Source organism: Dipodomys merriami, unplaced genomic scaffold (assembly GCF_024711535.1).
Source record: "Dipodomys merriami isolate MVZ:Mamm:240054 unplaced genomic scaffold, mDipMer1.0.p SCAF_48, whole genome shotgun sequence".
Lineage (NCBI taxonomy): Eukaryota > Metazoa > Chordata > Mammalia > Rodentia > Heteromyidae > Dipodomys > Dipodomys merriami.
Window position 1 is genome coordinate 9034746 of NW_027206046.1, and position 27875 is coordinate 9062620.

The 27875-nt window shown below is 36.0% G+C and overlaps 1 protein-coding gene and 1 non-coding gene across 4 annotated transcripts in view; one reads left to right on the forward strand and one right to left on the reverse strand.

Annotated features, from left to right (window-relative positions):
- Znf280d (zinc finger protein 280D) overlaps positions 1 to 27007 on the forward strand; it is a 76022-nt gene extending 49015 nt beyond the window's left edge. The window contains exons 15-20 of one of the 3 annotated variants that reach the window (XM_069995340.1): positions 7883 to 7945; positions 11871 to 11989; positions 12134 to 12170; positions 21054 to 21099; positions 24182 to 24237; positions 25211 to 27007. In XM_069995340.1, coding sequence (XP_069851441.1) covers positions 7883 to 7945; positions 11871 to 11989; positions 12134 to 12170; positions 21054 to 21099; positions 24182 to 24237; positions 25211 to 25829 — 940 coding nt within the window. In that variant the 3' untranslated portion in view covers positions 25830 to 27007. Of the gene's footprint in view, positions 1 to 7882; positions 7946 to 11870; positions 11990 to 12133; positions 12171 to 12772; positions 12903 to 21053; positions 21100 to 24181; positions 24238 to 25210 lie in introns of those variants that run through there. The other 2 variants (XM_069995341.1, XM_069995342.1) reach the window with 2 other exon arrangements.
- On the reverse strand, positions 6548 to 6654 carry LOC138809053 (U6 spliceosomal RNA). Its single transcript, XR_011366680.1, has one exon. It is a non-coding gene; the product is annotated as a U6 spliceosomal RNA (small nuclear RNA).
- Positions 27008 to 27875: the final 868 nt, after the last annotated feature.

Below are 27875 nucleotides of genomic sequence, written 5' to 3' on the forward strand. Positions count from 1 at the left end.
CCATAGGTTTGGTAGGTCTGGTCTGCTTGTCTCCCTTACTATATTAGATACTTCACACTGGATAGTATATTTACTTCAGACCAGTGTGGTCCTTGTTCTGAGCTTGAAGACTATATGTAAAAAAGCTTAATTTTCTAAAAGAATGAGATACAATATGAATTCAGTTGCCTCTTGAATGATCCTTTATTTTCTGTGGTGTCACGCCTGCTCCTGTCCATTATATAAAAATTGCTATCCCCATAAATTGATTAATCTTCTCCAAAGTATACCTCCCATATTCACTTCCATTCATGGTGCTTGAACTCGGCCTGGGCACTGTCCCTGGGCTTTTCTGCTCAAGGCTAAAGCTCTACCACTTTGAGCCACAGCTCCACTTCCAGTTTCCTGGTAGCTAATTGGAGATAAGAATCTCACACTTTCCTGCTTGAGCTGCTTTGAACTGTGATTCTAAGATCTTAGCCTCCTGAGTAGCTAGGATTACAGGTGTGGGTCTCTGGCCCCCATATTCATCTTTTTTTCCCCAGTCCTGGGGCTTGAACTCAGGGCCTGGGCACTGTCCCTTGAGCTGCTTTTGCTCAAGGGTAGCATGCGTCCACTTGAGCCACAGCGCCACTTCTGGCTTTTTCTGTTTATGTGGTGCTGAGGAATTGAATCCAGGGCTTCATGCATGCAAGGCAAGCATTCTACCATTAAGCCACATTCCCAGTGCTCCTCCCCCCCCCCTTCCACCCCTGCACTGTTCATCTTAAACAGTGACTTTTTCCATTTTCCATTAATCTCCAGAATGCCCTGTACTTCCTTCGAGTGCACCATCTTTGATGTGTCTGCACACAACCATTCATTGCATTATATACCATTCGTCTGTTTCTCTACTTACAATATTTTTCTATATGTGTATTATATCCCTGAGAAAGGGTGCTTTGATTAATCACGTCACCTAGGACATTACCACATCACATGCAGATGATCATTGTTTGATATAATTATGAAAGATACTAAATATCTCAAAATGAGATTAAACACTTGAAACCAGCTGGATGCCACTGGCTCATGCCTGTCATACTAGCTACTCAGAAGTCTGAGATCTTTAAGTGGAAGCCAGCCTGGGCAGGAACATCTGAAATTCTTTTTTTTTTTTTTTTGGTTGGTCGTGGGGCTTGAACTCTGGGCCTGAGTGCTGTCTCTGTGCTCTTCAGCTCAAGGCAAGCGTTCTATCGCTTGAGCCAAAGCTCCACTTCTGGTTTTCTAGTGGTTTATTGGAGATAAGAGTCTCATGGATGTTCCTGCCCGGGCTGGCTTTGAACCGAAATCCTCAGATCTCAGCCTCCTGAGTATCTAGGATTACAGGCGTGAGCCACCTGCGCCCGGCTTGAAATTCTTATTTCCAATAAACTACCAAAAAGCTGGAAGTAGACCTTGTGGCTCAAGGAACAGAGCTCTGGCCTTGAGCAAAAAAAAAAACCTCAAGGACAGTATTAAGGCCCAGAGTTAAAGCCCCTGGATCAGCAAATACAAAAAAAAAAAAAAAAAAAAAAAAAAAACTTGAAACAAATAATGAAACCACAAAAAATCTTGAAATTGTTGGAGCATTGTTATAGTAAACTGTTCAAAGAAAACATTAAACTATGACTTGAAGTGATTTTTATTTTAAGTAGTAGTATTTGGGGTCAGTTTAAATTACTATACCTTGTTTGTTTTCTTATAATTTATAAGTCATAGAAATAATCCGAAAAAGTGAAGTGAATTACCCAGGTGACAGTGACTCATGCTTATAATCCTAGCTATTCAGGAGGCCAAGATCTGAGGATCACAACTCAAAACCATCCCAAACAGGCAAGTACATGAGATTCTTATCTCCAATTAACCACCAAAAAGCTGGAAGTGGAGCTATCATTCAAGTGGTAGAGCACTAGCCTTGAGCGAAAAGCTAAGTGACAGTGGGCAGGCCCTGAATTTGAGCCCCAGTACCAGCATTAAATACATAAATTAGTAAGATGAATTACTAAATACTATTATTACTCAAAAAATTATATATCAGCAAGTTTTTGTTCTACATAAAAGTAACACTTTTAAGTTAACAGACATTAGTAATATCTGCATTTTGTAACATAGATTTTTCATCCAGATTCACTTTAACAGACACTCATTGTATACTTAACTGGGCAGGTACAGTGTGCCAGAAAGTCTGACAAGTTGGTATTTGGGAACCAGTTGTCATTATTGTGTAGTAGGGGGAAAGTCCTTGACTAGGTTTCTCATGTTAGTATAGGAGGGAGGTACCTAAGTAAATGTCATAAACAAATGACACTTAGGGTTTTAAACAAAAAAAGCAAGACATCTTGGACTTTGGAGGATGATTTTTTTAAATTTCAGAGGAAAAGAAAACTAGTATAAAAACTCGTTCAAACATAGTAGACAAGAAACTGCAGGATTTTTTTAAAAATCTGTTTTCAGTTTGTGTTACATTTTACATAGAATTATTAGTACTAGAAGTTACTAGAAGAATAGTTGACTTTCTGTCATAATGTGATAATGAAGCTTGTTCCTAGTTTTCCCCAATACTTTCTTTTTTCTGCTGATACTGTAGATCACCATAACCACTGATAGTATGAGTTGTTTTTGGAGAACATAAGACCTTTCAATATCTTAATTCCTAAGTGCTTTCTAGATCTTTCATCTCTTTTTATTTTCTTATATCCCTTCATATCTTCATAGCTGCTTTTTGTTATAATTGTAGTGTAGTGAAAACTTTTTGTTGTTGGTACTTAAATTTGTTTTTTAAAAAATGAACACACTAATTGGACATAGTACTGTGATTTAATATGACATGCATGTAGTGAATTCACATGTGTGCCTTGACCATATCTCTCCACTCTTTTTTAATCTGAAATGAACTAATTGTTAGCTGGTTTCTAGCCCATCTGCCTTCTGCTTTCCCTCCTGAAACCACAGAACTCTCACTATTGATTTTTATCTTGCATTACTTAGGACTATATTCATTCATTGCTCAAATATTTATTAGGCATTTCCTTTGTGCCTGGTCCTGTTGGTCTCCCTTGCTTACTCTCAAACATAAGCTCTACGGAAGGCAACTTGCTTTCTTTTGATCTCTAGTGTCTTAAATGGCATGCATACCATCAATATTGTTGGACTTAATAGTTTCTTCTGTGGGTTTTGTTTTTTTGTTTTGTTGGTCATGGGGCTTGAACTCTGGGCTGGGTACTGTCCCTCAACCTTTCAGCTCAAGGCTAGCACTCTACCACTTGAGCCACAGCATCACTTTCGGTTTTCTGGTGGTTTATTGCAGATAAGAGTTTCACAGACTTTCATGCCTGGTAGCTTTGAACCGTGATCCTCAGATTTCATCCTAGCTTAGTAGCTAGGATTATAAGCGTGAAATACCAGCGCCCAGCTTCTTTTGTGTTTTTTATTTTTTATTTTATTTATTTATTTTTTATTTTATTTTTTTTTTGTTTGGTCGGTTGTGGGGCTTGAACTCTGGGCCTGGGCGCTGTCCCTCAGCTCTTCAGCTCAAGGCGAACACTCTACCACTTGAGCTACAGCGCCACTTACAGTTTTCTGGTGGTTTATTGGAGATAGGAGTCTCACAGTCTCTCCTGCCCGGGCTGGCTTTGAACCGCGATCCTCAGATCTCAGTCTCCTGAGTAGCTAGGATTACAGGCGTGAGCCACCAGCACCTGGCTTTCTTTTGTGTTTTTTAGAAAGGAAAATTATTACATAAGATAGAATCAAGATTATTAAGGAAATACAGTTGGGTAGACCATCAGTTTTCTTGAGGTATAATTTGTGCATAATAAAGTTCATTTGTTTATGCCCAATAGCTTAATAACTTTAAATAATAGCGTACAGTCATTTAACGGAATAATTTTTTTTTCAGTTGTGAGGCTTGAACTCTGGGCCTGGGTGCTGTCCCTGAGCTCTTTAGCTCAAGGTGAGCATTCTATCACTTGAACCACAGTGCCACTCCACGTTTTCTGGTCATTAGTTGGAAATAGTCTCAGACTTTCCTGCCTGAGCTGGCTTTGAACCACAATCCTCAGTTCTCAGCCTCTTGAGTAGCTAGGATTATAGGCATGAGCCACCGGCGCCTGGCTAATTGTTTTTTTCTTTAAAACAAAAATTTTTCTCTATGTACTTGGGCTGGTCTTGAACTTGTGACCTTCCTGCTTTCCTGAGTGATGAGATTACAGACATTGTGCCAACCCATGCCTGGCCTAGGTGTTAATATTATGCTCTTACTATATTACAAACAATCTTTTCTCTTTTCCTAGATTCTTTTCTGTATTGTTATTAACTTTTTTTTGGGGGGGGTGTCTGATTGTGGGGCCTGAACCCTGGGCCTGGGCGCTGTCCCTCAGCTCTTCAGCTCAAGGCTAGCGCTCTATCACTTGGGCCATAGTGCCACTTCCGGCTTTTTTCTTTTTGCTTATGTGGTGCTGAAGAATCAAACCCAGGGCCTCAGGCATGCAAGGCAAGCGCTCTACCTCTGAGCCATCTTCGCAGCCCCTGTATTGCTATTAACTTTGTGGAGCTTTGATAGGAAAAAGAAAGGTACTTTGGCTTTGTTTGTTTGTTTGTTTTGAGACAGGATCTTGCTAAATTGCCCATGCTGGCCTCAAACTCACAGATATCCCTGCCTCTGTGCTGGGATTATAAGTATTCACCAGCACATTTGACCTTTATGCGTTTTTCTTGCTACATAAAACTGTAAGTGTAGAATTTGTAAATCAGATTTATCTAGATCATTGTAGTAAACTTTTTACCAATATTTAAGTAAAACAAAAATAATATGCTTTCTTGAAAAGAATGAGGTTTTGAAAAAGATAACATTTGATATACTTTTTTTTTTCTTTTTGGTCAGTCATGGGGCTTGAACTCTGGGCCTGGGCGCTATCCCTCAGCTCTTTAGTGCAAGGCTAGCACTCTACACTTGAGCCACAGTGCCACTTCTGGTTTTCAGGTGGTTTATTGGAGATAAGAATCTCACGGACTTTCCTGCCTGGGCTGGCTTTGAATGGTGATCCTCAGATCTCAGCCTCCTGAGTAGCTAGGATTATAGGTGTGAGCCACCAGCGCCCAGCTTGATATACATTTTTTGTGTGTATATGTATGTTAGTACTGGAGTTTGAACTCAGGGACTGGATGCTGTTTCTTAGCTTTTTCACTTAAGGTTGACACTCTACTACATTTTTCAGAAAACAGACAAAATCCTTGATTCACCTAAGGAAACAATTATATATACAACAATGTACAAAATTTTAACATATATATAAATTTATGGTATATCTTTTAATATAAAATTATGTATGTTATATCTTTTATATATTTATGTATAATATATAATCTTATAATAGTTTATCTAAAAGTATAAACTTTTAAATAAAGTCTATATAATGTTTTCTTTTTTTCTTTTTCTCTTTTTATTTTGTTTATAAATTTTTATATATAGAAGTTTATATAAAAAGCACATAGCCAGGTGCCAGTGGCTCACGCCTATAATCCTAGCTACTCAGGAGGCTGAGATCTGAGGACTGCAATTCAAAGCCAGCCTGGGAAGGAAGGTCTGTGAGATTCTTATCTCTAATTAACTGCCAGACAACTGGAAGTGGCACTGTGGCTCAAGTAGTAGAGCACTAGGCTTTAACTGAAGAGCTCAGGGACAGCACCCAAGCCCATAGTTCAAGCCACCATGACTGACAAAAAAAAAAAGATAAATTACATATATAAAATTTTGGTATTTATTTCAGCCTTCTCTTCTAAAAAAAACTTTATTTTTACTGGGTGTCAGTGGCTCACACCTGTAATACTAGCTACTCAGGAGGCTGAGAGCTGAGGATCAAGGTTCAAAGCCAGCCCAGACAGGAATGTCCATGAGACTCTTATCTCCAATAAACCACCAGAAAACCGCAAGTGGTATTGTAAATCAAGTTGTACAGTGCTAGCCCTGGGCAGAAGAACTGAGGGACAGCACCCAGACCCAGAGTTCAAGCCCCACAACCAACAACAACAACAAAAAACATTATTTTTATAATCCTGTCTTAAGTTTGTAAACTCTTAAAAGCAACTACTCTGAAGGAATAACTATTTGGTACCTTCTGAGGATATTTTCTTTCTTTTTTTTTGGGGGGGGGTCCGGTCGTCGGCCTGAACTCTGGGCCTGGGCGCTGTCCCTCAGCTCTTCAGCTCAAGGCTAGCGCTCTACCATTTGAGCCACAGCGCCACTTCCAGCTTTTTTCTTTTTTCTTAACGTGGTGCTGAGGAATCGAACCCAGGGCCTCATGCATGCAAGGCAAGCACTCTACCACTGAGCCACCTTCCAGCCCCTCTGAGGATATTTTCTAGGCATTATAGTTAGCCAGAATATTTTTCTCTGTACAACTAGGCTCAATGATATGTGTAACAATTTACCTAGTATATTGGCCAATTACTCTCAAATTCAGCTTTCTTAAGAGTAACTGAAATGAAGCTTGTAAAGGTAGACTACTGGTTCCCACTTCTAGCGATTAATAAAGTTTTGTGGGTTTTTTTTAATATGGAACTATTTATGAATTTGCATGTCATCTTTGCACAGGGGCCATGCTAATCTTTTCTGAATTGTTCCAATTTTAGTATATGAGCTGGTGAAGCTAGCACTAATAAAGTTATTATATAGGAAGTTCAGGACTTTGTATTTCTAAATAAGCTCTCAAGTAATGTTTCTATTGCCTTCAGTTTTACTGATAGATTACAGTGGCTATCCAAGCACAATCGATCATATCTGCACTCCTACCTATTTGGGAAGAAGAGATGAGAAAAGTCACAGTTCAAAGCCAGCCTAGACCAAACATATTTATGAAATAAAAATCAAAACCCCATTTTAGAAAGCTGGGCACAGTGGTATGAACTTATCATCACAGCTGGTTGGGAGGTGTAAAGAGGAGGATCATGGTCCAGGTTGATCTGGGAAAAAGAAACAATCCTATAAACACACACACACACAGCAAAAAACTAAAAGGCTTTGTTTCAAGAGACTAAAACTTTTAAGAAAATAAAATGTGCAAAACCTGGCTTAGGTTTCTAGTATAGGAAAGCTTTCTTTCCCACAGTTCAAAGATTATATTAATGCTATTGTCATGGGTTACAAAAAGTGTGGCTAATCGTTTTCTGTTTAGTGCTTAGAGAAATGTTTTAACTTATAAACTTTCCTTTAATTTGTTTTTGTTTTTTAACCTCTCCTAGTAACTGCAAAGAACTCTTGAAATGTTTGGGTTTTCAGATACTAAGTAGTCGTAATTTAGCTCAAGTAGTATTCGCTTCCTACATCATTAAATTCTACTTCCTTCCCTGTGTACAAGCATACTAAGATTTGAAATTGACTTTTTAAAAAAGTGATTATTCTGATAACCTTTATTATAGAAACTCTACATTGTTTGCAAAAAATCAGAATTTTTTTGATCGTTAGTCGATAATTTTGTTTGATGATCTTTATTTTGTTGGGTTTTGTTAACTCTTTAATGCATTTCCTTTTTTATATAATGGTGGGGTACTAATCATTTAACAGTATGCCTAGGAAAATGAATGTCATTATAAAATGAAAAGATACTAGCAAGACATGGTGGTGGATGCCTATAGTTGAAGCTACTCAGCAAACTAGGCAGGAGAATTGCTTGGCTTATGAGTTGTAGACCAATCTCAGGAACATAGACATCCTCCATCTCAAACAGGAAAAGAAAAAGATAAAATGTTGAATTAAACAGGGATGATAAACACAGTATTAACATGTTGTTAAAAACTAAACTGTTAAATGTATTCTAGAAATATAGTTATAAATCAGTAAGACTTAACTCTATAGTAAAATTATTGAAATCTCTTCTCTTTCCAGCTTTCATAGTAATCGTCCAAGTAAAAGGTTTTGTATATTTAAGAAGCATTCAGAAAATCTCAGGTAACTAATTGATTTTTTTTAATTCTTTCTGTTGCAGAATAATTATTTTTGTCTTACATATAGTTTTAATTGAGATATAATGCCCATGACATACAATTCATGAATTTAACATGTTCAATGAATAGATTTTAGTATATACACAGATTTGTGTATATACCGAAATTAGTAGTACAGTTTCATCTAATTAGGAAAAGAATACTACTTTTAATTTCATTGAATAAATATCTTTGAACTTCCCTCATTCATTATGTGTAGTAAAATTATAAATAATTTACATATTTAAAGATTAAATACAGGGGCTGGAAAGGTGGTTCAGTGGTAGAGCGCTTGCCTTGCATGCCTGAGGCCCTGGGTTCGATTCCTCAGTACCACATAAGCAAAAAGAAAAAAGCTGGAAGTGGCGCTGTGGCTCAAGTGGTAGAGCACTAGCCTTGAGCTAAGAGCCGAGGAACAGCACCCAGGCCCAGAGTTCAGGCCCCACGACCGGACCCAAAAACAAAAACAAAATAAAGATTAAATACACAAAATGATATTTAAACTGATTATAAAGAATTAGAGTGTTTAAAAAAAAAAAGAAAAGAAACCTTGTACTTGCTTGTTAGTAGTGAATTACATCATTTTTCTGATACAGTATGGGCTCTGAAATCAAGGTGCTCAGTTTCACACCTGATTCTGACTTTAGCTCTTTGTCCTTGATTACTCTGTCTTCTATAACTAGGTGATAATTATTGCACTTAACTCTTCAGGTTGTTAGATGAAATAATATGTTAAATTCAGCAAAGCACAGAGTAAAGGTTCAATCATTAATAGCCAATATACAATGCTTAACCTAGGGAATGTTTTGTTTTGTGCCTGGGCTGAGACTTGAACTTAAGGCCTGAGATCTGTCCCAGAGCTTTTTCCTAAAGGATAGCATTCTACCACTTGAACCACAGCTCCACTTTTAGCTTTTTTTTTTTTTTTTTTTTAAATTTGGTAGTTAATTGGAGATAAAAGAGTCTCATGCTTTTCTTGGCCAGGCTGGCTTTGAACTACAGTCATCAGATCTCAGCCTCCTGAGTAGCCAGGATTACAGGTCTTGAGTCACCAGCACCTGGCCCATAGTGAATGCTTTATAGAAGAAGAGAGTCAGACATAACTGTAGCTTGAACTTTAATGCCAAGTAAAAAAATAAAGGAAGACCAGTCAAAAGGAGGTAATTTGGGGAGAAAGTTGTTATTTCAGTTTAGATGTTCCAGTGCTACCTATAGGAGTAGATCCACAACAAGCTATTAGACTAGAGCATCAGCAGAGAAGTTAGTCTGATACATTTAATTTGTCTCCATATACTTGTAAAAAAAGCATTTCTAACTGTGATAAACTTCAAATGTACCTACTATGTTATTAAGCTGACAGTAACAGCAATCCCATTGTATGATCATTTTTTTCATTATGAATTTGAGAGATTCTAAAACATTTTCTAAAAATGAAGAAGCTATAGCCAAAACAAAAGGAAAGCAAAACCAAAAGGAAAGCAGAACCAACCTACGTCTCTCTAGTTTGAGCTGCAAACATAGCACAATATTGTCTTATTTTCTCCTTTACAAACCAACTTTCACTATTAAAAACCCAAATAGAAGCCCAGCACCGGTCCTCACACCTGTAATCCTAGCTGCTCAGGAGGCTGAGATCTGAGGATCACTATTCAAAGCCAGCCCGGGCAGGAAACTCCATGAGACCCTTATCTCCAAGAAACCACTAGAAAACCGGAAGTGGTGCTGTGGCTCAAGTGGTAGAGCGCTCGCCTTGAGCTGAAGAGTGCAAGGACAGCGCCCAAGCCCAGAGTTCAAGCCCCACAACCAACCAAAAAAAAAAAAAAAAATACACACACACACACACACCAATGTAGCCTCCTACATTTTTAAGTCAATAAGCTGGATTATAAATTTTAGGTACAAATGTTTAGAGAGTGCTTGAATTAGGCATTTCAGCCCTTTTCCAATGAACTTTGTCCAGTGGAATAGGCATTAGCCAACTCTATCAGGGAGGCCATGTTAGTGTCTATGAGAATGATTTGTTCATAGAAAAGACTACAGCTAATTAAGCTGAGTGTTTAAAATTTAACTTTGCTATGCGTCTCCACCCCCCCCACCTTTTATTAGCATACATTAGTTGTATAAGAGATAAAATTCATTGTGACTTGGTATGATACACCTATAAAAAGCATTCTGATCAAACTTCTTTATGATTCTCCCTTACTCTCCTCCCCTATTCTAAAGCAATCCTAACAAGTTTAATTGTTCTGTTATCATACATGCATTTTAACTACTTGGACCATATTAGTGCTTTTTCACTGTCTTTATTCACCTCCCCTGTTTTATTTTCTTCATGCATTTCTTTCAGTGTGTATTAATTGTACCAAAGAGTTTCATGATGGTATTTCAGATTATGTTTTAATCAGAATAACACTGTGCTTTTTAAATTATTACAGATACTCCTTTTAGAAATTAAAAGTTCTTAGCAGTTGCTTTTCAAATAGATGTTAAAGTTCATTTAAATGGAACAGACCAAATTTTTTTCAACAGTGTCATTTACAGTTCATATTAAACATTGTAACATCACTTACACTAAAATACTTGGTTTTCCTATAAGCAGCTCTTCACATGCTTGACCCAACCAGTTCCCAACTGCTTTATTCTTACAAGTTTAATAAATGTATTGTGGCTTTCTACCTTCTCTGAAACATCTCAATCTTTTTACAGCTTTAATACCTTAAAATAATTTAACAACAAAAAATCATCACTATTCTGGACCATTTTAAATTAGAACCTTTAGGTCAGAAAGATGTATTTTAATATGCCAGATATTATACTATGCTTCAAATAGCAAGTACTGCAGGGCGCCTGTAACTCACACCTGTAATCCTAGCTACTCAGGAGGCTGAGATCTGAGGATCATGGTTCAAAGACTGCCTGGGCAGGAAAGTCCATGAGACTCTTATCTCCACTTAACCACCAGAAAACCCTGGAAGTGGTGCTATGGCTCAAGTGATAGAGTGCTCGCCTTGAGCTGAAGTGCTGAGGGACAGTGCCCAGGCCCAGAGTTCAAGCCCCATGACCGGGGGAAAAAAATAGCAAGAACTACTCAGTGTGATCCAGTGAGTGTATAAACTCTTCTGTACTCAGCTTTTTTTTTTTGATGACCATGAAAATAGTTGCCTAAATTTACTGAAAATGTGTCATGGTTGCATGTTTCAACGGTCTGGAGTTGAAAGAGTAGTTGAGGCCCCAGCAAGTCAACCAGTTCGAACAACAGTATTGAGATGATTGGGAATGTAAGCATTCATACTCCAGTATTTTATTAACTATTTTAGTTAATGCATTGTTAAAATAATACCAGCCTTGCATGGTTGTGGTGAGAACATTGATGTGCAGTTGATAGCAGCTATCATCTGTTTTTACAGCAGTTACCTTTCTTTTCTAATTTTATCTTTGACCATATAGTGACTAGATAGCTGCACTTGATTTGTTGCTCACCATTATTCGTAGTAGAAAGTTATCTATAAAAACAGCATCAATAAATGTATACTACGTGAATGTATGGTAGGTCAGACTTGGCAGGTGAGGATGTAGCAAAGAATATTTAGAATGTGATTTGTTTCCATTAATAAAGATTGTTAGCAGAGCCAAGACTGGCTTAGATCTCTAGACTTCTAGCTTTCATCAGCTATTATGAGAGATGACTATTTATACAGCATAAATACTTTCTGTAAATAAAATACATGGCTGTGCCATTTTCTAGAAAATTATTTTCGTTATACCAAATTTATCTGACAAAAATTAATGGTTATAACATAAACAGAAAATCATAAAAAGTGATCATTGAACATGTATGTGAATTTCATAAAACATAAAACTTTTTATTTTATGCTATTTTTCTTTAATAGGGGCATTACTCTAGTGTGCCTTAATTGTGATTTCCTAACTGATGTTTCTGGCTTAGATAATATGGCTACACACTTAAGTCAACACGAAACTCATACTTGCCAAGTTGTATTGGAGAAAGGTATGTACATCCGACTGTTATTTTGGATTTTTGACATTCCATTATTTTTGGTCAACCACAATATGGGCTCTTTACTAAATCATTTTTCTCACTCATCATAGTTCATATGCTCTTGTCAATGTAAAACTTTTCTTCTAATTTCAGTTTCTGTTTGTATCCCAACTTCTGAACATCTTTCTGAGTAAGTTTAATTTTTATTCAGTGCATTTTACTTTGATAGGTTTTTAGCACTATTGCTTTTTAAGAATGTGTTGTTAATAGGAATGAAAAATATTAAAGTATTTTGTTGTGTTTTTTTTTAAAGCTGCTTGTTGAAGTAGGTTCCTGCTCTGTGCAGCTCGTGACCTGGTGCAAGACAAGTTGGAATTTCCTATGTTCAAAGTTCTGAGATGTTTTCTTACACAAAGGCGGTTAAGCAGCCAAGTTCATGACATTAGGCCTCATTATTCAGCTCTGTTCAGCTTTCAGATGGGTCTAGATTCTACTCCACCTTATCTTTGTGTCAGGTTGACAGGTCTTAATAAACATTTTTTTTCCCTCTAGTTGGCTTTCCTTAAAAAAAACTTTTGTTGCTCTGGTCTTTTCTTATTTTGCTGAAAAGAATTTGTTTGTCTCTACTGCTCTTGCCTCCAGAATAATCCATTCCAAATGATATGGCTGCTCGTCTATTTTCTGTTTTATCTGCTTTCTGTTTTCTTTGTTTCTTATAGTTTATGTTCTTAGGCCAGATGGTTGTCTCTTTCCTTTGTTGTCTGTCATTGTGCTATTTTTCTTATTTTTCAGATGCAGAAGCAGCCCAGAGATTTCAAAATATGTCCAGGGTACACCTGGACAGTGTCCCCCTCCGATGAATACAACTGATGACTGTTCTCTCTTTCCAAGGAATGTGAATAATTTGACTATGCGACCTTCTGTAGGTTGTGGCCTCAAGAACTCATATTTTAGGCTGGGCACCAGTGGCTCATGCCTGTAATCCTAGCTATTGGGAATAGCACAACACCTGGGTAGCCAAGGCATAAATCCAAGACCCCCATCTCAATTAGTAGCTGAATGGGTGGTACATGCCCGTCATCCTAGCTATGTAAAGGGCATAAATAGATGGATCCAGGTCCTCCTAGTTATATATGCCGGACCTTACTTGGAAAAAATGTGAGGGTGGGGGGAGACAAGGGACGTGACTCAAGTGCCTGCCAAGCAAGAGCAAGTGCAAGTCCCTGAGCTCAACCCCTAGTACCTCCCAAAAAGAAAAAAGGGGGGTGGGGAAAGCAAAGCAAAACAAAAACTTACTCCTACACTGCTGACCTCCCATCAGGCTGATGTTGATTTGGCCAAGGAGCATACTTCCCGCTGTTGGCTTTGGCTCTTGATGTTAAGTGCATGGGCAAATTATGACCAAGAAAAGCCCATTTCCCAAGTGTTTCAGCATCCAAATTGAAGTTTAGTCATTTTGGCTGTTGGCTTTAATTCTTCATGTACTATGGATACAGTCCAAGAAATAACAAAAACTTGTGCTACTTTCATACCTTTAGGTCTCAATTATGTCCCAGAATTGTAGGTTTTTTTTGTTGTTATTTTTTGTTTTGTTGGTCGTGGGGCTTGAACTTTAGGCCTGGGCGCTTTCCCTGAGCTCTTCAGTTCAAGGTGAGCACTCTACCGCTTGAGCCACAGCACCTCTTCTGGTTTTCTAGTGGTTTATTGGAGATAAGAGTCTCACGGAGTTTCCTGCCTGGGCTGGCTTTGAATAGTGATCCTCAGATCTCAGCCTCCTGAGTAGCTAGGATTACAGGTGTGAGCCACCAGCACCCGGCTTGTAGTCATTTTTTACTGTAATTTAAAGTTTATCGATCAGTATTGACCTCTTTTTGATAATGTCAATTCTCAGATATTTTTATTTTTTTTATTTTAGTAACCCAGGCCTCTAAAATTTTATGCCTCTTTTGTGATGTCTAATTTTTCTATTCTTTTCCTTAAAGCTAGGGCTTTTTTGTTGTTTTGTTTGTTAGTTTACTCTAAGATTTCTTAAGTTGCCTGTTTATAGCTTTTTAATCTGGCTGTTGCTTAAATCATCCTCAGTGCTACTTCAGGGTTGTTAGCATTATCTTCATCATTGTAAGTTCTAAAATGTAAAGAATTGGTAAGAGATATCTTGCAGAACTTTAAAAAAGTTTAAAGTAACATTTTATAAGTCTTTAATGTGTTTTTTTTGGTAAAGCTAACATATAACCAATAATGTTTATTTCCTTCCTGTAAATTTTTAATCTTTAATTTTTAATTTTAATTTTGGTATGTTGCATACAGCTCTATTATTTTCTTGTAATAAAAATGTGGTATTAGACAGCACCAAGGCCCAGAGTTCAGCCCCACAACCAAAAAAAATGTATTTAAGTGTCTCAGGAATTATTTGCTAATGAATAATTTTATATAAAATCCCTAATTGTTATCCTGTAAATAGGAACATTAGTTTTTTTTCACTAGAAGCCTTGTCACTTAGTATGTGAGATAAGAGCTATATAAATGTACCTTGTACTTTCACCTTTAGCACAATTAAAAGATCATTCTAATAATTTTAATTTTAAAAATTAACAAAGCATCTTTTAAGATGCTCTGAAATTATTGAGCTTTTTTTTACTCCTAAAATCAGAATTACTTAATTTGTATTTTAGAGCAGAGATAAAGCCACTTACATAATAAATTTTTTATAATTAACATTAATTTTTCATTTTAAGCTTCTGAGCCAAGTTATACTACTAATGGAAAAAATTCCAAAATCTCTGAAAATGGCATATTTCCTAGTAGTAGATTTGGTGACACACTATTTACTTCCTAATCTGTCTCCAGGAAGTTTTTTCATCTTCTCTCTTTCTATCTAATTAACCCCACTCCCCAACAGTTTTTTTTTTTCCCTTTAGTTACAATTCATTGATATTGTAATACAGGGGAGTTTTACGTGAAAATTCCATATGTACCTAGTGTTCACTCCTCTGTTACATACTCTTAGATCCCTCCTTCCTTTTTAAAAAAACAGGGTTTCTTAGTTATTTCAGTGTGCATTTGTGTATGTAATTCACTTTGATTCTCTTAACTCCTGGTACACTCTCCATTTCCCCTCCCCTGCTTTCTCTCTGTCTCTGTCTCTGTCTCTCTCTCAGATAGACACACACAGAGTGTCCCTTTTCACTGAAGTCCTATCTTATTTCATCATTTTAGAATTTGGTTACCACATACGAGAAAAAAGATGTGGCATTTGGCTTTTTAAGTTTGGCTTATTTCACTCAATATGATCTCTAGGTCTATGCATTTTTACTGCAGACAACATAATTTTTTTGGGGGGTAATGTGTGTGTGTGTGTGTGTCACATCTTTATTGTCTCATCAGATTGTAGGACATCTTTGTGAGTAGTGCTGCTGTAAACATGAATGTGCAGGTATCTCTCATGAATGTAGATGTATTCTGCCTCCAATACATCCCCAATATGTATTTCCTAGATCATAGTGCAAAAATATGATAAACCACTTTCTTGTAAAAGCAACATATGAACTCTGCTTTGTGTTCTTCAGTGGGTCTCTTTTTTTGGAGAGGAAGTATGGATGAAGTTCATTTCCCTCACTTTCCTCACACTACCTGCACGCACGTGCGCGCGCACACACACACACGCACGCACACACACACGCACACACACTTACCTTTGATGCACTGAAACATAATGTCTATACTTGATTGCTTAGTTTGGAGTTTCTGCCCCACTGTTTACTAGATTTGTGTGTCTTTGGGCAGGTTACCAGACATCTATGTCCCAATTCCTGATTTGTAAAATATAAGCAACAAAAGTATCTATTTTAATCTTAAGCTATTAAGGGATTTTTAAAGTAATATATATATATATATATATATATCACTATATATATATATATATATATATATCACACCAAAGGTAATTAGTAATACTCCAAAAAATAATGGGCACTGGTGGCTCATTCCTATCATTTTAGCTACTCAGGAGGCTTAGGTTGAGGATCAGGGCTCAAAGCCAGACTGAGAGGAAAGTCTAGACACTTATCTCCAATTTAATTACCAAAAAGCCAAAAGTGGAGCTGTGGCTTAAGTGGTGGAGCACCAGCCTTGAAGGAAAAAGCTAAGGGACTGTGTCTAGTCTTTGAGTTCAAGCCCCCAAGACCAGGATGCGCACCCGTGTGACCCCCCCCCACACACAATGTAATTAGCATGTCATAATCACTATGCAAATGTAAAGACATTGTATTATTTGTGATTTTATCTACTCATATTTTATTATTCAGTTGCCTTCATCTTCAGCCTATTTTTCATTCGATCCCTCCCATATCTTTTTCACATATTACTTCTTCTATTTTTCTTTTCCTGTTATTGTTGAAGCATGTTATGCCATTAGATTTTCTAATGCCTAAAGGGCACTAACTTTACACTTTTAGAAAATGTTTATAACTCACGCTAGTCATCACTGTCTTGTATCAATTTCATCAACGTTTTCCTCGAGTATGCTGTACTTTCAACTCATGATTTTGAAGGTCTTCTGCAGCTTCACTTCTCATTTTAGAATTTGACCTTGTGGAAATGCTTGCTATCCTTTACTTAGAGAGGCTTTTGTGCATATGCCTTTTGGATCATTTATTGAAATTGGGACCCTACACTGAGAGCCTTTGCTTCTCTATGGCAGACCAAGGTGTAAATCCAAGTTGTTTTTCTCACCAGCTCTTCAGCATTTGGTAAATGATGTAACCATGCCAAGTTCCAGCTTTCTTATTAAAAGATAGAGAAAAATTCCTGAAGATAATATGTGGATATCAGTTAAACTACAGATTTAAAGAAATTAGTTAAATATTTCGCTGAACTTTTTTACACTGACCTGGCAGAGAGTAGGCACTAAATAAAGACACATTACTATTACTGCTGCTCTTGCTCTTGCTCTCCTGTTACTGCTAATACTGTTGTCATGACTGTTATTCCTGCTTCTTCCTGATGGCCAGAGACTCTGGGACTATTTATCTATGGAAGCCTCTCATGATTGAGACTTGTAGTAGCAGTCCCTTTACATTGGCTGTTTGACATTTTGATATACAGTTTGATTTTATAGTACATTCTTCTGAACTTATCTTGGCTAATGACATTACTCTTCTCTTGCCACTGCAAGCAGACATCCGGGGTGGGTCACATTTGTTCTTCCCCATGTTTCTATATCCAATAAATATATACCCTCTGTTCTAAGTTAGCATTTTGCTACAATTGATAGTGTACTATTTTGGTTGAGACAGCTACCATTTTAACAAGATTCTGAATGGATTTTTTTTTTACTATTTTTCTTTCTGTTATACAAACCTGATGCTTTTAGGACAAATTAGCATGGCAATCAAAGCATCCTGAAATGGCCTTTGCCATGTCTTCAGTTTTATCTTCAACTGCTTTTTTTTTTCCTGCCCTACATTTCATTGACATGAGACATTCTCATCTAGTTTTGTGCTTCTGTTCTGTCCTAGAGCCCTTTCCTGCTTTGCTAGTTTCTGTTCTTCCTCTAAAACCAACTTCACTGTACTGCCTGCTGCTTTCTTGCCTCTTTCCTCATATTGGGGGTCAGTCATGTAGATGTCTTTTTCCTAACTTCACAGTTCTCGATCCACATTTGCTCAGTGCATCTCTTTGATAACAAAATACTCAAGAGGAGAGACTATTCTTATCTTTGGACTAGAACACTTAGCTCACTGGTGCAGGTACTGTGTGGTAAAGATCCTGCTTAGACACATATCTCACACACACACATCAATCAGCACTACTCAAAGAAAATGATCAGAATGGTGTGCTGAATGTTTACTATTCTGAATGTCTAAGTAGAAGCTCTTGAGTAGTGGTTGACTTTAGTACTGGCTTGTACAGCATTTCTTGAGCTTTCTTAGTATGTTTACAAGTATTCTTAGGTTAAAGACTGTATTTTTTAAATTACAATTGAAGTTTTTGACCTAGCTGAAATGAACCTGAGCAGCTTTTCCCTCATAGATTCCCCCCCATCTCATCAGATGTTCATACTATGAATGAAATTTCAAAAGAACATACTAATATAATTAAATCACAGTGTTTATTTTCTGTGTGGCCCTAAATTTTTATGGGTAGCCTTGTGATGTCATGTGACCTGTAGAGAAATTTTAATAAGGCTTTTGAGTCTATTTTGGACTTTAAAGGAAATGAATTAGCCTTTAGAAATATATCAGGCACCTGTTTGTTTCAGTAGGTTTCCTTGGAGAAAAAATACTTATTTGCAGTTCTTTTGCAAGACTGTCTGTCAGTGGTTCTGTTGTCTTTGCATTGAAAAGTTCATGTTTGTTCCAAGTCCTACACCACTTTTTTTCTATAAAAATTATTGCAAAATTCACAAGTGAAAACTTTAATTATGTAATAACAGATTAGATCAGAACTTTGAGCATAGCAAATTTGACTGTCTTCTCCAAAGCAGTTGAATATCTCCAATAATAACTATTTCATCAGGTAGCTTTATGAATAAAAATTAAGGCTACAAAATTGGTGGGGGACAGTTTTCAAAATAATTTTAATCATGTATTAGTAATTTATTAAATTTTACTAACATTAAAGTACACCTTTGTAATTACAAATTCTTAGTGTTCTTTTTAGTGCCAGATTGATAATGATGAGATTTATAATACACATATCTAAACTTTTTTAGCTTTTCCTGAAACTTTTTACTGATACTTATAATTCTATCCTTTAAAGGGAATACTAGTATGGTAAAAGGCACAAAGAAAAATTGGAATCACTAGCCTCTCCATACTAGTTATTTCCAGAACTTACTGTGTTCTCACCTAGTAGTTTCCTTAGTAAAATAAAGCATAATAAAAATAAATGTCACCAACCCCATTGCTGAAAACTTGCCTTTTCCAGTTGAAATTCCAGCAATAATGATGAAACATTCTTCAGCTTTTATTGCTGACTAAAATTAATTTATTATGGGGGACATGTGAAAGTAATTGGCATAATAATATTTCTTTTGTAAGAATATAAAGCCTTGCCCGGCGCTGGTGGCTCACGCCTGTAATCCTAGCTACTCAGGAGGCTGAGATCTGAGGATCACGGTTCAAAGCCAGCTGGGGCAGGAGAGACCGTGAGACTCCTATCTCCAATAAAACACCAGAAAACCGGACGTGGCGCTGTAGCTCAAGTGGTAGAGCGCTCGCCTTGAGCTGAAGAGCTGAGGGACAGCGCCCAGGCCCAGAGTTCAAGCCCCACGGCCGACAAAAAAAAAAAAAAAAAAGAATATAAAGCCTTAAAAGTTGGGCACTGGTGGCTCATGCTTGTAAGCCTAGCTACTCAGGAGGCTGAAATCTGAGAATCTCGATTTGAAGCCAGGCTAGGCAGGAAGTCTGAGAGATTTCCAGTTAATCACAGAAAAAATGGAAGTGGCTCAAATGGTAGAGCTCTAGCCTTGAGGTAAAGGAGTTCAGGGACAGTGCCCAGGCCCTTAAAGTTCAAGCCCGGGAACTGGCAAAAAAATAAATGCATAAGACCTTTGCTAACATCAACTCTATCTATACTAAAAAGAAAATGTTTTAAATACTTGAGATGATTACCAAATCTTTAACCCAAAAAGGTTGAAATTTTTTTGTGCAAATTTATCTTCATTCAGTATGCTGACATTAACTATAAATTGTAATATGCTAACAATGGAATGGGTCCACACACAAAAAATCTATGATCTATTGTGTTTCTTTGTGGAACAAACTATAGACAAGTAATTTTGCACAGTTAATTATTTCTATTCTACTAAAGCACTAGCATTTATAATTCTAATTTTTTTAAAAATGTGGTACTGGAGATTATACCCAGGTCTTCTTGAATACTAAATACATGCTAAATACTGCACTGCTTCCCTCCTCTCCCCGGCCCCCCTCCCCCCACACCATTTAAAGTCCTCATTTTAAAAAATGAATCCTTAGAGAATGGGTAAGGAAAGATGGTGTTTGTCAGCTTCATGTGTCCTTCCTTAACCACAATAGCTTTTAGGATGGTTGACATTTCTTTCCTTTATTTCCATAAAATAAGGCATGTACTTGGGTTGATGATACTGTTCCTTATTTGTAATCCTTAAGTCTTACTGGATCACTTAATTCTTGATTCATTGTTTCAGATTAAGTAGAACCACCTTACTTTTGCATATTAAAACTGAGTTTAATATGCACTAACAAATAATAGTCATTAGCAGTTTCTTAAACAAAGATCCTCTAGAAAAGTTTGACTTACATTGATTTTACAAGATTTCTAGATGCCATAAGTTATAATGAACATTTTTGAGTCAAGAAGTTTTAAAAAAATCTGTAGTTATTTTCTGAGCAGTGCTTGAAAATGTATCCTTTAAATTTTGGGGCTGGGTTGTGGATCAAGTGACAGAATGCCTGCCTAACAAGCACAAGGCCCTGAGTTAAAAAACCCACTAGAATAACATAAAAAAAAAACCAAAAACAACTTTTTTTTTTTTAAGAGTACTTTTTTCTGGGGTTTTACCGGATCCAGAGTGACGTCACATTGGATTTTATACTAGATTTTTAAAAAGATTTTTATGTCCTACAGTAGTAAATACTGATTTGTACAATATGATAACTTGTTTTTGTTAATGAGTAATTCTTTTTTGAAATTGTTTACTAATACATTATTTCTTTTATCTTAATTTGCATTTAGCAAAAAGGAGCATTTCTGAGTTCTTTTTAGAAAAGGAAATATGTCTTTCTTTTTCTTTCTCTCTGCAGTGCTGGGAATCAAATTCAGGGCTTCACACATGCTAGGCAAGTGCTCTTTCACTGAGCTACATCCCAACTTGAAGTACATGTCTTCATTCACTAATTTAGCACACTTACTAAATATATGGTTTATCCCCATGTATTGTATTTTTACCTTAAAATATGTATAGATATCACTTAGTATGACATTGTAAAGTTTACAGGGGCTTAGATTTACATTTAGTTATTTTAAGCATGCAAAAACTTAATTCATATTTACAATTACAATATAAAATAATCACTATTTTGTTTTCAAGATTAAAACATGAAGCTCCTACTAAGGAACAAGAACTTATGTCTAAGGTAAAGTGATTTTTATCTCATAATTTAAAAAGTTATACATTTGAAAGTATTTGAGTTTTTTTCTTTGTTGGCCATGGGGCTTGAACACTGGGCCTGGGCGCTGTACCTCAGCTTTTCAGCTTAAGGTGAGCATTCTACCACTTGAGCCACTGCACCACTTCCAGTTTTCTGGTGGTTAATTGGCAATAAGAGTTTCACGGATTTTCCTGCCCAGGCTAGCTTTGAACTGCGATCCTCAGATCTCAGCCTCCTGAGTAGCTAGGATTACAGGCGTGAGCCACCGGCACCCAGCAGGCAATCACCTTTTAGAGCTATGAAAAATACAAGGTTAATTTCATATTTTCCCTTGGTTTTTTTTGTCAGTCGTGGGCCTTGAACTCTGGGCCTAAGCGCTGTCCCTCAGCTCTTCAGCTCAAGGCAAGCGTTCTACCACTTGAGCTACAGTGCCACTTCTGGTTTTCTGATGGTTTATTGGCGATACACAGACTTTCCTGCCCAAGCTGGCTTTGAACTCTGATCCTCAGATCTCAGCCTCCTGAGTAGCTAGGATTACAGGTGTGAGCTACCGACATCCAGCCTTTACATAGTTTTTTATATCTCTTTTACTTTTTTTGGTATATTTTATGTTGCAGACCTGCTGGTAATTAATTCTTTTAGGCTTAAAAGTCTTTTTCATGTTTGGAAGATAATTTTGGGTGGGTATAGAATTCATAGTTGACAGTTTTTGTTGTTTTTTTAAAGAATTTAGTTATCTCTTGGCTTGCATATTTTCTAACAAGATGGCTTAACTGATTATTTTTGTTTCTCTGTATGTGTCATTTTTCCTTGGCTGTCCTCAAAATTTTATCTTCACCAACATTTTGGGCTTTACATGTCTCAATCTGTATTACTCTTTTGCTTATTTGTGTTTATCTGTTTGTATCTTCTGTTATTTCATCACTTTGGATTATTTACAAAGAATCTCTATAAAGTTTTTAGTTTTCTTTAATTCTATTTTTGCTTCTGAGTTTGTAATTTTTCAGACTTTAAAAAATTACTATTTTAAAAAATCAAATCAGCTAAAAATTTATGCAAAAATGTCTCTCAGAAAAGAGTAATTAATTAGCCTCACTTTTAAAAAAGATGTGAAAATGACCTATGTGTTAACTGGACCCTTTGTATTGTATATAAGTTAATCTGATTTTGGGGATGGAAAGGGGAATCACAGAAATGGTGAGACAAAGGACAAAGGGTAAGCCAATGCAACAGTGATGCTCAAAAGATACTATGTTGGAAATAAACTTTACAACTTGGATGGTGTTGGGGGGTGGCAGGGGAGCAGGAGGCAGTGAGGGAGAGGGTAAGAAATGTACTCATTACTTATCTAACTGTAACCCCTCTGTACATCACCTTTACAATAAAAAGTACATATGTATTAACTGGGATGATAAAATACACAGAAAACTATTTTCTTATGCAATTTTAAAGTATTGCTTCTTATATCCAGTATTATTTTTTATAAGTCTTGATATCATTTTTGCTCCATTTTTTTGTTTACATTGCTTTGTTCTTTTTAGAAACCTTAATGAGGGCTGGGAAGGTGGCTCAGTGGTAGAGCACTTGCCTGGGTAGAAACCTTAATGATTATATCTGATGTTTTGAAATTTCACTGTATGTTTGACCTTTATCTCTCTTTTTTCATTCATTATATTATGCTGTGAAGATACTTTGTGTGTTATCTCTTTGATCTTTTTTTTTTTACTTTTTTAGTTCTCTCTGATTCTTTTTTTCTGACATTGGATCAGCTACTTCATTATATAGTGGCTTTTATTGCTTCCTTAATTTAGTTACCATATTTGTAATTTTGAAGAGCTCTTTAATATTTTATTCTTCAATTGTACTTTCTTAAGTTTTGTTAATTATTTACTGGGCACAGTAGCATACCTCTTGGCATATTAAGTATGAAACTATTCTCTTTTGCCTGTGAAGTTTCTTAGGTGTTCCATTTCCTTTATTCTTGTTTGGTTTAGTTTTGTACTTTCCATGTTAAAGAATGTCTTTAGTTGTATGATGATGATTTCCCAAGTTCATTTAAAGTTCATTGAAAGCAGTGTGTTGTTTGGATGAGTAGATTAGCTTTCATACAAACAGGTTATACATGGCCGAACTCCAGAGGGCACTATTTACGTACAGCCTTTTGAACTCTTTTTTTTTTTTTTTTTTTTTTTTTTTTTTTTTGTGAAAATACCATACAGAGGGGTTACAATTATATGAGCAAGGTAATGAGTACATTTCTTATCAAGCATTGTTGCCTCCTCCCTTGTTTTCCCTTACCATCCTTTCTTTTTGTACTTTTGAAAGTAATAGGTAGTTGCAGTGTCAGAAAGTGAAATTATGTAATGTTGAAGTGCTTAATAATAAACCCACTATTTGTTGACATAAATGATGTATTTTTTGAAAAATTAGTTGCAAAAAGAGAATTTTGATGAAAACAATGGTATTGTTTTATATTTGTACATATCTCTTTAATGTCTAGCTTCTTAGAAGAAAACTGAATTCTCTAGCACACCTCCAGCTCTGGCTTTTTGCTGATTAACTGGAGATGAGTGTCTTGAATTTGTTTACCTGGGCTGCCTAGTTTTCTACAGAAGTAATTATAGAATCCAAATTTGGGAGTTAAGGAAAATAGATTTTAGCTGCCACTTGACTTTGTTTCATAAACTTTTGTGAGGCTTAAACTCTGGGCCTGAACACTGTCCCTCAGCCTTTTAGCTCAAGGCTAGCATTCTACCACTTGAGCCACAATGCCATTCTGGTTTTCTGAGTGGTTTATTGCAGATAAGAGTCTCTCGCCATTCCTGACCAGGCTGGCTTTGAACTGTGATCCTCAGATCTCAGCTTGGATTACAGGTGTGAGCCACCGGCACCATGCAGAAACTTGTGATATATTGAAATTCTTATGAGAATTATTCTAATAACTTTACAATAAAAGGTTGCTTTTCTATTTCTTTGGCATATTAGGTTGTATACTTATTTCTTTCATTCAGAACATTGATTATAATAGTTTTAACCATGAATGTAAAATTATTATTGATCATTTCAGGAAATTGCAAGGCATACTGTGGCTGAAAGAGAAACAGAAACATCAAGTTCTGAAAGGTAAGGAATAGAAAGGCTGAGTCTGTTCAAATTCAAGAATTCAAAATAATACTTGGTTACATTATTTACACTCAGCTTCAGAAGCTAACATACATAGTATTGCCTTTGGTAATGACTTTTAATTAAAATGAAAGTTTGACATTTTAATTCAATAAAAACATTTTCCAGATTCTTGTTTTTTAACATACATTGCAAATTTTTTAAGTTGCATACTTTTTTTAAAGTACTTATTAGTAAGTAAAATGTTAACGTTAACTGTTTAAAAGTACTTACTAGTAAGTCAGACGTTAACATTAACTGTCTATACAGGCTAAGTAAATTTGAATAATTGTGAAGTACTCAACTGTACATCCTGAGCAGTGGCAGTTCTTCCTCAACAGCAGGGAATTCCACATATCAGGGAATTCCAAGCTTCCATTGTGTATATGTTAATATAGAGCAAAAGAGAAAGTAGATTTTGCCTAATATATTTTATAGTGTAAGCACTCTTACAAATATAAAAAACACTTAAATTTTAACTAAAAATAGGTGAAAGTAATGACAGCAAGTTGATAGATCCCACAGATCTCCTTTTTTTTGTTGTTGTTTCCTGTTGGTCATGGGGCTTGAACTCTGGGCCTGGGTGCTGTCCCTGAGCTCTTCAGCTCAAGGTGAGAGCTCTACCACTTGAGCCACAGCACTTAACTGCCCGTACTGGCTTTGAACCATGATGCTCAGATCTCAGCCTCCTGAGTAGCTAGGATTACAGGCGTGAGCCACCAGCACCTGGCTCTGCAGATCTCCTTTTAATATATGACTCCAGAGTTTCTCACAGTCTTGCCAAAAAAAACAGCCTCCTCCCAGATTGTATTATCATACTAAGAACTATAGATCTGAATTTGTTTTCATTTTATTTTGGTGGGCAAATATGCATGTCTTTATTTTGAATAGTGTTCAAGCACCATGTTTTATAATAAATGGTTTTATTTTTCAGCAAGCAAGATGAAGATTCTTCATCAGAAGAAAAAAATGAATGTGATACAGATTTATCCGAAGGTTTATCACCAACAAAAAAAGAAGAAAATGTAACAGATAGAGAAAATGATGCCTGTCCTGCATACCAGGAAAGTAGTTCAAAGAAAGTCTTGAGTCATGATTCAGACACTGGTGCAGATAAAATGGAAAAGGAAAAACAAATGCATCACAATTTTCAGGAGAAGGAACAGGAGATGGGCCAAAGTTCAGAAAACATAATTTCACGTGATCAGATTAAAGATCATAACTCTAGTGGAGCTAGATTTTTCTCAAAGAACATTAAGAATTTGCGGTTAACATCTGATGATGTGAGCATTGATCAGTTTTTGAGGAAAAGAGATGAACCTGAATCTGTTAGTTCTGATGTTAGTGAGCAAAGCAGTGTTCATGTGGAACCTTTGACTCCATCAGAGGTGCTGGAGTATGAAGCCACAGAGATTTTTCAGAAAGGTAATGGTGATCCTTCAGCCAAGACTGATGACATTGTGTCTGACCATGCAGACAACATTCCCAGAGAAGTCAGTCCTAGCACACCAGACAAAACAGTAGTCCTAGCAGATAAAAAAGAAAGAAGCTGAAATTACTTAGTCATTCTTAATTTTAGTGTACCAACATCAAAAAGCATTTGGCACACTGACCGGTGAGCTCAGTAGTGATGTGGTAGAATTCAGAAGCACAAAGATGTGAGGGAGTTCATTCACACACTTCACCAATGTGTTCAGTTTGCTAGTAAACAAGTCAACTCTCCAAGAATAGCATGATTCGTGTGGATTTCAAGCTTTTCAAAAACCAACAATTTTAATGAAAGCTAATTTGCCAGAAGGTCTCATTCAGCACTTTTTGAAGAAATGGAATAGAGTTGCCGAAATGAGTTGATTTTAAGAATAGTAATTATATTAATAACACTTTTATGTTAGTCAAACTTGCCTCAGACCTAAGCTTAAAATCTTTATTACCTATATATCTTCAGTTAACTTAAAGGAAAACGTTGGAAAACTACACGTCCTTTGAGAATGATGGATTTAAAATAATGGCTGATGGCATTATCAATGACAGCTTTATTTTGCATCTGATGTTGGTCAGTGGAGCATACTTACAGTGCTAAATTGACCTAACAGGAATTTGGATGAACTTAATTTTGAATTTAATACAACATTCCAATCTGTCAGAAGCATGTAAACAGACTATTTGAATCTGTGTACCTCCATACAAGTGTTAGCCATACAGGCTGTAAGCTTACCTTTAATTAAACTTTCAGTGAAAGTGTAATTATTAAAATATAAATTTATATTTGTGCATTTAGTGTGTAAGCTACGCTGAAAACTCTTAATGTACTAGTTGTATAAAATAGAAATCCATTGTTGAAACTCCTGTAACACTATGCTTTTAATATAGTTTTAATGATCTTCTTTAGATATAGACCCATAAAAATGGTCTGGAAGCCAAACCAAAGTGTGGTAGAATGTAGATATTGTGAAGCACTTAACTGAAAACATGTTGTGGCATGGATTCAGCTATGCTTAAGTGGCTTTTTTCTAATTGTAAAATAGAAATTTCAACTGGGACCTAAAGCTGTAAACAATTTGTTTTGAGAATTTAGCCTAATTTATCCCTAAGTTGGCTAGTAAGTTGCTATCTCTTTTTTTAATCAGCTAGAAAGTATTAAATATTGAAATGAAGAATAATAGTTTGCTTTGGAGTACTAATAAAGTTTTATTTAAAAATGCTACCTTTTTATGCTACCTTTTTACTTTTCAAAATGTGCTTTGAATTTTTAAATGTTTCAGTGAATGTTAAATGTTTTAAATAGCTATTAAAATTCTGCTGTATATAGTAGTTTTTGAGTAAATGTTTGCAATAAAAATCTGTCCCTAACTAACTTTATTTTTCAGATCACTGATTGATTCAGATTGCCTTTGGTGTTGTTAGAAATAATATACTTCTTCAAAGAAATTTCTTTTTTTAGTAGGATTTTATTGTTTGCTTTCAGTGGTTTAGGTGTTTTTTTTAAAAAATTAGAACATAAAACACAAGGGATAATGTGAATATGTACAGGGAATAATTACTTTGTAAATTCTGTTGGTTTAAAAACAATACAATTTAAACTACTTAATCTGCTTAGCAACTTAAAGATGCTAAATAGACAAAACACAGTTGTATTATTTTCTTGAATATTTTCACCATTCCTGTTTCCAAGAAAATAGATGACTCGTCATCTTTCATTGTTGAAAAGTAAATGAATAGCAGGGAAATTTTGGAATAACATATACAGGGAGTAGAAAAAAATCTGTATGTGGACTGTGATTTTTATCCAGTTTGTTTCCAAGCTCTATGCTACAGAACTCTACAGTATTGTGCCAGAATAAACAAGTACATGACACCAAAATCCCTTTTGGGATTTTGAGATTTTCCCCTGGACCCATATGCCTTTTGGGTAGTGATAGTCAAAGAAGCTCTTGCTTGCCATGCTAATTTGTCCTAAAAGCATCAGATTTGTATATCAGAATGAAAAATAATAGAAAGGCTCCATTCGGAATCTTGTTAAGACAATGACTGTCTCAACCAAAATAGTACAGTTTCAATAGAGAAAATGAGATTCTAGCAAAAGGCTAGAACAGAAATTA